Source organism: Centroberyx affinis, unplaced genomic scaffold, assembly GCF_046629955.1.
Source record: "Centroberyx affinis isolate AG114_WGS23_722 - 3 ecotype Tasmania unplaced genomic scaffold, CSIRO-AGI_Caff_v1 ptg007322l_1, whole genome shotgun sequence".
In the NCBI taxonomy this organism is placed as follows: domain Eukaryota; kingdom Metazoa; phylum Chordata; class Actinopteri; order Beryciformes; family Berycidae; genus Centroberyx; species Centroberyx affinis.
The window spans coordinates 103,208-114,968 of NW_027283698.1; the positions used below are offsets into that span (position 1 = coordinate 103,208).

General features: G+C 44.6%; 1 protein-coding gene and 1 long non-coding RNA gene across 2 annotated transcripts in view; one reads left to right on the forward strand and one right to left on the reverse strand.

The window, feature by feature from the left end:
• LOC139639472 (zinc finger MYM-type protein 4-like) overlaps window positions 1-324 on the reverse strand; it is a 29,486-nt gene extending 29,162 nt beyond the window's left edge. The window contains exon 1 of the mRNA XM_071513573.1: window positions 223-324. Within this exon, the coding sequence (XP_071369674.1) occupies window positions 223-324 (102 nt within the window). The remainder of the gene's footprint in view (window positions 1-222) is intronic.
• A 1,415-nt stretch (window positions 325-1,739) lies between these two features.
• Window positions 1,740-3,082, forward strand: LOC139639467 (uncharacterized). The gene is made up of 3 exons (XR_011694870.1): window positions 1,740-1,909; window positions 2,152-2,272; window positions 2,465-3,082. It is a non-coding gene; the product is annotated as an uncharacterized lncRNA (long non-coding RNA).
• Window positions 3,083-11,761: the final 8,679 nt, after the last annotated feature.

Sequence of the window (11,761 nt, forward strand, 5' to 3'; positions counted from 1 at the left end):
CAGCCAGAGTCGACTGTAGGCTACCTCAGCCGGCCAAAACGAGCACCTCGTCTCGTTAACCGGGTGCCGTTAGGACACACGTACTATAATCAAGGTTAGGGGCTAGTGCAAGGAGGTTCTATATTAACTGGAGGCTGAACGGAAAAATGGCCGCCCATTCATTTGAACGTAAGCTGCTCACCCAGCGCATACGCCAAAAAAGTTTTTTACTTCCTGGTTTACTTCCGTGATGTGCGGCCCACGGAACTTGCGCAGTAGCGTCTGCTTACGTATTCCCGCCAGGAGTGGCGCGACCACGAGCGAGCCCAGTCGCGCTCTCGTCATCAAGTGAGCAGGTCGGGAGCGAGCAATATAGAACCTCCTTGGAGCGAGCAGGTGCAGGTGGGAGCGTGGGAACGGACAGTTTGGTGGGGGAGGGGCGGCTGAGAGAGCAGAGAGAGAAGGAATCTCCTAAAGTTCATATTCGTCTGCCCCTCAATACTTAATGTTCATTCAGCGTCAACATGTAGATCTAATTTAGTTTAAATAACCTATTCAATTTTTGTAAGAGGATTTAGAAAATTATATACAAGATGGAGTTGTTATCTTCGACTCAAACAGGCATCCAATCCAATCGAAAATACATTACATTCTGACATTTAAATGCAGCTTCAGTTCCTTGCTATTTTAGTTACTGAGCAGAACTAGGTAATGAAAATCACGAGTTGGCCCTGTAAGCTATCCTTGTACAAACATTTACAGCACTTTGCCGTGGTAGTTTGACAAGATGTCATCATACAGTTAGTTCATCTGTCAAAACTAAATGTGGACCTGGTTCACAGCAGCCACAGACGCTTCTGTTTAGAAACACAGTGTAACTCTGACTGGCAGCTGGACTCACAGTCACTACCATGCAGCAGGTTCACCACACAGCACCATACAATACTGCCATGAAACTGAATTAGAAATCACGTGCAGGGCAAGTTATTTAAAATCGTTTATTTAAAAAAAAATTAAAAGAACATAACGTTAATTCACAACGAAATACAAAAGTGATGAATAGCATGTAATGTCAGACTAGCTGGGTTCGCCAGACAGACTGTGGAGTACATGTCAAGTAGCCTAGGCTAAAAACAAGGCTAACAGTTAGCTTGCTGTCTACATCTCCATGTCATGACCAAGCACAGAAAACACACCTAATCCCAAACCTCAGTTTCCGGTGATCAGTTGTTATCTGTACATATTAAACACCGGTGGGCTACTCATGTAAAATACTTAATATCTTAATAAAAGCGAAGCCGGACTGTAGGAACACAGCTGACAGACGGAGCAGCAGAGGAAGCAGGACGCTCGTCCCCGATGCAGAGCTCAGAGGCGCGTGCTTGGCTCGTACCCTGGGGTGACGTCACACACAAAAACCAGCCTTTTATACGGCTCTGAGTGATTTTTAAAGAAATCGGCCTTCATGATTAAAAAATACATAATTGAAAGAGTGTTTTAAGGTCTTGTGTGGTGTTGTAGGAATCTTCTGAACAGTTTTAGAGGACTGTCTTTTACAATGGCCGTCTATGGGAAAAACGCTTTTTGGGCCGCAGGTGAATTTTAGGCTGCAGTACCACCGTTGGCCACCATGCCAAATTGGCAGCAAGGCTTAGACCTGCCGCCTGGGGGCTGGGCTAGTGCCACTTGCAGCAAGCTAATCTAGCGTTAACGTTAGCGCTTGCTAAGGTTAGCTCCTCTGGCTCACTTTGCGGACATCTTACACGAGACAACCGCAACTGTAACATGGCAAAACTCGAAAAGTACTTTGTCGATCAGGGACTCTTGTCACCATGAATATTTCACTTCTAACACCAAATGAATGGAAGGGAGTTACTGGCTGATGAGATGTTAACATTTCACGTTCTGTCTTTGCACCTAGTATAGTCTGGTAAGTCTAGTCTTGTAATCAGCTGGGGTTGTGGCAACCTAGAAAACCTGAACAATGACACTGCAAGAAATACTACCTCTCTTGAGATTATAATGCCCAATTTCCTTGAGACTGTGTTGCAGACATTTAGAATCAACTACATAGTAATTATTGAGGCTGTAGTTTGTGGTAATGTAGTTTTGGATTGCAGAGATGCAGAGATTTCAGTTGGCTCTTCAGCTGTCCCCTTTGTTCCTCCACAGCCTAGCCTGACCTCCCCACCTACCAAGAGACCATCCAGGAGACCCGTCCTGACCTAATGGAGGAGGAAGAGGATGAGGAGGACCCTGGGTCTGCTTAGCCGACCCCCTGAGCCAACTTTCAGTATGTTTACCAACACACGTTTATTGCACACACAAAACTTTGTAAATATGAAAATTCAATAAATACACAAATGTCATAAAGTATAAACTATAGTATAATCTATAAATGAAAATTGCAAATTTGCTACACACTAGTATGTGATGTACACTCTTTTAATGGAACTGATGATTTCTGTGTTTCTGTACTCCACAGATTACGTCAATGATGGACCTCATCTTTGATCACGTGTTCCAGGACCCTGCACCTTATGTGAGCCAGGTTTTGAAGATCCCTGTCCCAGAAGACCCGTGCGCCCAGTCTGACAGGCCAGCCAAGGAGGACATCATTGCAGCCACGTGTCTCGGTTCAATCAAGAGGCAGTCTGAACCCGCCGCAGCTGGCAGCATCAGGGAGCTCACAGGATTTGCACAGCACCACACACACACACTGGTATCACTACTCTGACCCTGCGACCTAGAAACCCCCAGCACTAGCTGACAAAGGATCTGTAGGCTAGACACTGAGAGGAAGGTACACATACTGTCAATATATTTCATTTGAATACTTAGTCTCTTCTTTTGTTGTTTTGGTTATCTGGCATGAGGTCAGGTTGTAGTTGGGTGTGTTTCACGAATACATAACATAACTAAAAACATCAAATTATAAATCATTTTTGTGATTGATACTGCACTACTTTACTACACTTCAGTAACTGCTACAGTGGAACACTCCCCTGTGTACACAGTAGAGGGTTAGGGTAGGTAGGGTAGATTTTATAACATAACAGCACCCCATTATGGTCCTGCATAAGCAGTACATTATGTTTCTACATGTGCCTTTTTATGCCTTTTCTATAATAAAATTTTATTCTGTATGAACAGTCAGTGTTGTGGTTACTTATTAGTTTCACATTTAATTTACATGGGTGTGTAAAGGGAAAAGAAAAAAATATATAACCCCACACACACTGTCTACACTTACATGGTGCTTTATTACATTTCAATGACTGAAATGTAATAAAGCACCATGCAAGTGTAGACAGTGTATATTACTTTTTCAGTAACTTTTGTCCTATGCCCCTGTCACTAAAAGACTTTTAGGTGTGCTTTTCAGTTGTTTCTCTACATGGATGTGTAATAAAGTATAACAACACACAGTTATTTTACTCAAATTTATTTTCATGTACAGTATTATCCAAAGTCACATGTTGGCCATATCATTATTTGGCAAATCAATTCATACACAGAATGCATATAATAAACTTACTGCTCTCTACCTCTAAGCTGTAAGGGCCCATAGTCTGCTTTATAAATGTTCATTGCGTTCTGTAGTGAGAACACATTCAAACATACAGGCTCCAGACCAGGATGATCCACCATGCATGTAGGTGGATCCTGAAGCTGCTTCATTCTTCTGGTAACCTAAGGAATGAGGAAGGGTAACTGTTATTGAATTTTTCCAGTTTTATAAGAACATTACACTGACAATCACGTTCATATTATATGTTTATCATTTAGCACAGACAATGCAGAGTAGATGTGAGTACTGTACAAACTAATGTAACATACGACATAAACAATAAAGGTGTCAACTCTAAAAGAGGTAAGATCTTATGTACAGGGTGAATGACCAGCAGGCCTCCATAAGATGCGATTTTTTAATATTTCAGCTATAGTTCTGAAACTGTTGAGCTGTAGCTGAATAACACTGGCATAAATTATGACAGTCATATGTCCAAATGGTAGATAGCATGGGACATAACCATATGTTTGCCGGTGTCGTGACAATATTTGTATCCACTGCAGATGGGTTCTTCTTTTGCGTCTTCACATCAATTTGATGTAATTGAACGTAATAACTACATAATGTCTGGTGTGGATTTGTTTCCTATCGCTAGCCAGTACAACGGCAATTGTAAGACACTTCATGGAATAACATTACAGCAGCTATCAAATTAGCCAGCGAAAAGCTACCGACACCTACTGTGTCGACGAGCTTACTAGACCGCCTCAAACCACCGGCACCGGTGAACGTCAGGCTAAAAATGAACCAAACAAACCATACGGTATAGTTACAGTGCAAGACACAGGTAACGTTAGATATCGTTTTTATGGGATACAAATTTGTCCACTACAGCTGTCCAGAAAGACAACATAGCCGACGCAACCACATACACACGCACGGTGAGAAAGTCCGAAAACAGTGAAATTTCAACCTACCAGTCAGAGACATCCTGCTGTAACCGTGTCTGTAAAACTTCGGCAGCTGCCTCCTCTTGCTCGGTTGACAGATTCCTTCTCAAACATGTACGGTTTTACATGTTCTGTCACAGAGTTTTCTTCTACAAGCAGCTGCCATGTTGGTTTTGGAGTTTTTCCGCGTCTGCACCCTCCCCCCCCTCACCCAGCCGATCAGGCAGCAAATCAGAGCAGCCCCTCATTATCATGGCATCCCCGCCCACTCAGAACAGCGCATAGTTAATGAGGGGAGAAACAGAGAGGATGGAGAGGCCCCACAGAGCCTGGATTTGTGTGTTTTTTTGCAACAGAATTCATAACCTTGTCACCAAAATCACGTCACACATCAATGGTCTCCTGTTGGTTATACTACAACACTTAGTTTGGAAAAATGTGCTTTTGCATAATTATGGGGAATTTTTATTGGGAAAAATATTCAATAACTTCACTCTTATACAGTGTAGTGTCACCAAAATCACGTCACACATCAATGGTCTTTATTATTATGCAAACGCACATTTTTCCAAACTAAGTGTTGTAGTATAACCAACAGGAGACCATTGATGTGTGACGTGATTTTGGTGACACTACACTGTAGCCTATAAGAGTGAAGTTATTGAATATTTAAATTCCCCCAAATTATGCAAAAGCAAATTTTTTCCAAACTAAGTGTTGTAGTATAACCAACAGGAGACCATTGATGTGTGAAGTGATTTTGGTGACACTGAGACACTGTATAAGAGTGAAGTTATTGAATATTTTTGTAGTACCTCTTTTCGGTGTTGCACTTTTTAGACGGTCCCTGCGCACAGACAGCAGGTAAAAGTGGCCCAAATCTTATTTTTTTTGCTCATATGTGACTCAGATTTGTTTTTTTCATAACAACTCATGAAGTTATGGGGACTACATGCTAACGTAACGTAACTACAGTATAACAAGTTGGGTTATTTTGCCACTTTTCAGCGTGCCAGTGTGTTAATTTACCTCTGTCGTACTGCTACGAGACGCCGGGTCGAGACTCTGGCACAGCTTCTTTTTCCGTGGCGTCTTTGTCGGCGTATCGCGGTCCCTCACTTCTCTTCTCGAGCCTTCCTCGTTTGTGTCCGTAACGTCAAGCTCCGACTGCCATTTCTTTAGACTCATTTGCGAATCTTCAACCCTGACAAGTAGTCGAAAACATTTTACACAAATCCTCCCAGAATAGACGCCGGGTCTATATGGGAGAATTACCCCGACATCTCGGAAACGTTCGCTTAATGGCCTCTCTTTCGCGTTTGGGCTGCTGAATAATAATCTTGAATTTGATATGACCCCCTTGTATAACAGATTTATTTTACATAGACGGCATGTCTTCTCAATATCGCCCGACATCGTACTTTGTTTTTACTTCGCTCCGTGTTGTCAAAGATGCTCTATACTTTCTTTCTCTGGTGTTGTCATGGCTAAGCGTCGGTGTCGACTTAAAATGACGTTAGATTCAGGCGGATACGTTGGTCTCTTGTGATTGGTTAGGGAAAATCGAACCCCCTCCCCTCACGGAAATCGGTTAGAGTGGAGGCAAAGATGCTCTTAACCAGTGGTTCTCAGCGTGGGATCTGGGGACCACCAGGGGTCCTTGAGGGGGATCCAGGGGGTCCCCAGCAAAATGATGAGGTGTTAAACTTCTCTGTTACTTCATCTATAACAAGAAGAATGACTGTTTTGATCATAGTCTCACTGTTATCTCTCTACCTGCAATACAGATAGTCATGAAATTCTGGACAAAATCATATCCAACAGTAAAAAATATTCTCAGATTTGAGTCCGAGAGACAAAATCGAATCAAATTGGGGGTCCGTGGCTCTACTGTGGACTAAATTAGGGGTCCTTGATATGAAAAAGGTTGAGAATCACTGCTCTATACACGCTAAACCAGTGGTTCTCAACGTGGGGTCCGGGGACCACTAGGGGTCCTTGAGTGGGTTCCAGGGGGTCCCCAGCAAGTTGATGAATTGTTAAACTTCAGCATTATTTCATTTAAAGAAAGTTAACACAGTTAGAGAATGTAGAAGAATGACTATTTTGATCATAGTTTCACTGTTATCTCTCTACCTACAATACAGATAGTCATGGACTTCTGTACAAAATCATATCTAACAATAAAAATATTCTCAGATTTGGATCCGAGAGACAAAATCTCATCAAATGGGGGTCTGTGGCCCTAATGTGGACTAAATTAGGGGTCCATGATATGAAAAAGGTTGAGAATCACTGCTCTGAACCGTCTCTGGTAGAGGTCAGACTGAAGATGGAAATGGAGTGTAACGAGTTGACAATTCTGTCTGATATCAGGCAATAATTTACTATCAGAGTTCTTCATTTTCCCACAGTTCCTCTACATACTTGGGTTATAATCTCACAATAATAACACTGTCTCAAGGCTTAAAACCTGTCTCCTTCCCTTAATCTACATCTGCACGCGTGAAATGAATGAGGGATCATAGCTTTCATATATTCACCTGGTCAGGTGTTTCTAATGCTTTGTACATAGTGTATAACCACACCTACTCTCAAGTCCCTTTATTCTCACCACATGGAATCCACTGTGCACCATCACATCACCAATATTTTCATAGAAGAGCAATTTATTTATTTGATGCTGAATGACATCATCGTAGTTGCAAAACAGAATGGCAAGACATTAGATGAGATTTTTTTTTCAACATCACAAGAAATGACAAGTAAATTTCAGCATGGAGTAGAATAAGCTTAGTGCTGGTAGTTCTGTTGAGAGAGATTAGCTCTTTTGTCCATTTAACCTGATTATGCTGCACAGTATTACACCAATATATACAGTATAAATATATATATATATATGGGGCATGGATCAGGATGTATGGAGTATAAAGTCTTAGGAACCACTGTACACCCACTATAGTTAGATTTGGTGACGTGTGTGTCTGAAAGTCACTGTAACGTCCCATTTGTACCTGCCGTGCATATTGTCCAAGTCCAGGGTCAAACTTTTGCACATTTTCCTTGACTTGAAGCAGGTGTAAATGCACTCTGAAGCCTCGTCGACTTCACCCTCCAGTGTGAAAAGCCTCCTCAGCAGTTTGCAGCAGGGGCGACAGCAGCAGTCATAGCCAACACACACTAATGCAAATCTACTGCTGGCAAAAGCACAAGTTAGCGAGTTAATCACCTGGGATATAATTACCTACATAGATTTTTATCTTATTTAGAGTTTTACATTTCATTGTTTCAATGATCTAATGGTTTAAAGTAGAGCAGTGGCCCATCATTCACTGCCATGTTAGAGTAAACCAGTCGGGTTGACTGTGTGTTAAAACATTACTCCTGAACGTCTGACTGCAGGCTTGACGTTAATAGTGTTACATTACTTCTAATTGGCAGAGCTGACTACAGGCTCTTGACTCCAATACCCATAACACCACTGCTGTGTCAGAAACAGGCTCTGCGAAGGAACAACAGGGCCTGCGCTCGCTTATTTTTGTGCATCAGTGGTACATAACAGTCTTAGGCGGCGCCCCCTGCTGCAGCTTCAGAGAAGTGATCTTACTGTCCAACTCGTCCATGAACCCCTCATCCACAGACTCACTGTCCACCTCCTCTCCTTCGCCCTCGGTGGGCAGGAACACGTGGAGCTGAGCGCGAGCCGGAGCGGAGGCGGCAGCGGCCAGAGCGGGCCGCCGACCGCAGCTTGGAAGACACGGCTTCCCCACGACAGACAGAGCCTCTCCCTGATAGGAGGAGCGGCGGTGCTGCAGCACTAAAGGTCGGAGGTCACCCTGTGCCGCCTCTGCGCTCGGGCTGGGGTTTTGCGAGTAAGGCTTCGCCGGCGCGGGCCTGGATCCGGGCTGCATGGGCTGGGAGAAGTGGATGTAGACGGGCCGGCCGCAGCTCGGGACCGGGTGGTGGTTCGGATGGGTGTGGCCATTCCAGGACGGGTGGCAGGCCTCGCAGCAGGGGGTCAAGGATGACGACCTGCAGAGTGGCGGGGGGGCCGGGGGTCGCTTTCGTAAAATGCTGGGGCGGCGGTTGCGGGAGAAGCCCTCAAACATGGCTTTCTCCCCCGGGGTGAGGAGGGACGGCTCGCTGAGGCTGTGGAGAGAGACAGAGGGGGGGGGGTATAGCGTTAAAGATGGCCGCCTTCAGGATGCTTAGTAGTAAAGACAAGACACAGAAAGGACATTTCACAGTTCACAAACTCGTTCTCCCTCTTCAGATATTTGCTGGTTATTCAAAACCTGCTCTCCTTAGGTGAGGCGATGCCATCAAATACTCTGAAGGACAGTGAGGGAGGTGGTGTGTGTGTGTGTGTGTGTGTGTGTGTGTGTGTGTGTGTGTGTGGGTGCGATAGAGATCAAAGCCTGAAGTATGTGCACAGTGCGTGTCTTGGCATCTCACTCAGGTTTCTCTTTCTCTCTCCTCTGAGAACAACAAGTCTATCAGACTGAGTGATGCCAGTGTGGCACCCCTGGGTGCTGCAGCAGGCGACGGATATCAGCTTCCACACCTGAGATTTATGACACACTGGTCCTTGGCCTTCTGCAGGCAGAGCAAACCAGGGGGAAGTGGAGAAGCGCCCTACATAACGCTATCAAACTGGGGCAGACCAGAGAGGAAACAGTTACAGTGTAATTCCACTCAAGCTGGGCTTTGAAAGGCATTTTTGCTGAATTAGAATTATTATACAGGAGAGACAGGGTGGACGGGAGAGCAAAACCCATGTCACAATTACATGGCATCCACTGTAGGCCAGAGAACACACTGTGTGTTTTTTTTTACATCTTTTGAAATTGATTGATTTACGTTATCCAGCCATTTTATGCACGTCAGGCATTGAAATGAGGGGAAAGAGTTCCAGAAAATCAAAAACCTAAAGCTCCATGTGAAAGATCCTGAACCACATTCATAAATAAAGAACTGCTAATCTGTGATGATTCTTGCAAACAAAAACACAAAGATGATAATTCTTTGTTTCTTTTAACCTAGTTGTGGATGGGTGGGGGTTTACTGCAACACAATTTGGGTCATGTCAACTTGATGTCAACTTGTCAATCTCAGAACAGTAGACTAAATTGACTGTCTTTCCTGTGACTGTGTAAACTTTCTGCTAAAACCAGGGATACTGAAACAAACACTATGAACTATCTGCAAATATCTGTCTGATGTATAGTTTCCTCTGGAGCCATGGGTCGATCATCTTACCTCAGAGGAGTCACACTGCTGTGCCTGCATGGGCCTTTGGGTGCAGCCAGTGAAGGCAGCCTCAGCGGGGTCTTGGTGCTCCTGCTGCCCCCTCCTCCTCCTCCTCCTCCTCCTGCGGCGGGCAGCGGGGGCACGGAGCTGGACAGCAGGTAGGTCCGGACCAGCGCCCGGCTCTTCTGCACGGCCCTCTGGTGCCACGGCCCGCCGGTGTCCAAGCCCAGGCCCAGGACGACCGGCGGGGGAACGGTCCCAGCTGTGCCGCTCATGGGTCTCCTGCTGAGTCACACCTGGATGAGAATACACCTGAAAATCACCTCTTAGGGTTCAACTATTACAGGTGTTCTTGATTTATCTTCCCAGACATGTGGCCTGCCTCTAAAGTGACAGCAAAATCACACCAAGGATGCTGTAAATGGAGTGTTTTTTCCTCTTTCTCGCCCTCGGTCTGATCGCAGAAGTGGCTCTTTCAGTCTGCACACACAGTCCCTAGCTACAGCCCCGGGGGGTGCCTCGCTACCTGTGGGCAGCGGACGCCATCAATGATGCATATCCATTAATGATGCATGGCCGGGGCTGGTCAGGTAGGACAGCACCTTACTTTACCTCCCTTTCCCTCTTCCGCAGGTCGGCTTACAGACTGGGGGAGCAGGTGGTAAACGGACAGGGGTAAGTGAGTATTGGTTGAACCTCCAGGAAATGTAGACACGATACTGAGTGAGCGTTAGCCAGCAAGCGTCCCGACTCAGTTATGGAACTGAATATGCAGCAACTTTCAACTTTACTGTCCCGAGGGAAGTTCGGTTTGCAGCCAGAGTTTAAAATACTCACAAGAACACATAAAAACAAAGACATCCTATAAATAAAAGACATAAAAACCAACACATAACTCAGAGAAAACAACAGATCAAGGCCAAAATAAGAGTCACTCCTACCACACTGAAGTATTAAAAGCATATGAGTAAGTCCCAATCCAAGTAAAGAGCTACAATATAAAGTGCCAAGTGTCAAGGAGAACCAGTTCACATTACATTAAAAGATTTAGTCTGTTTATGGCCACTGGGACAAAAGAGTCACTGGCACGCCTTGTTTTTCGATGTGTTTGTGGTTTTGGTGCAGTCACCGTTGTGGGTTACAGGCCTATTCTTTATTCTCTTCATTACATTTCATGGTGTTTCATATTAATTTTCATACTGGAAATGTCTAAAATAGCCATACTGCCCCTAAAGAAAAGCAATATAAACTCCTAGGCATGTTCATGTTGTTTTGGAAGGTAGTTGTTCCTCTTCGTCTCATTTGCGTTCTTATCTCATCTTTGTTGTCCATTTTATTGTTTTGTCCCAGCACCTACTGAACGCTCAGCCGTTCTGGTGGGGAATCCCTCTTTGAATTACCCAATCACCCAAGGTTTTCTTGGGTGTTTTTCCTAGTCTTCACTGAGAGTCTAAGGTTGCTGGTGCTGGTTAGGTTAGGCTATGTAGGTTAAGTTGGCTCGTTAGTCTTTTCAACATGCTGTTTTGTGTCTTGTGCTTTGTTTTGTCTCCTTGTGTTTAATTTTGTCATATTTTCTCATATTGCATTGCATCATTTTGTTTTGCGATTGATTCATTAGATCTAGGTAGGTTCATTCATGTAAAGTCCTTTAAGATATGATTTGTGATGAAGGGCTGTAGAAATAAACTTGACTTGTACTGTAAAGTTGTTTCTGTAGTTTATCGAGTGCCAGGACGGATCAGACAAAACACCACCGACCAACATCCAGCCTCCCCTGGCCGGCCCATGCCTCCAGCCTCCAGCGGATCGTCTTGCTGCTTCGGGGCTGGAGCTGCTCCAGGGTTGACAGCCAGCCGGCAGGATGCATGTGTGATCCGGCAGTGGAAACATTGCACCTTTACCCTTAATTGTAACTGGACTGTCCTCAAGGAGCTTCCGACCCAGGGCAGAGAGGGAAGTGAGCGGGCCAGCTGTGGTGCTGGGTAATCAACTGCTCTGTGGCAAGCTGGGGCATTTGCATAATTTTAGAGGATTATGAATAAATGCATATGAAATGGCATGTGTCAAT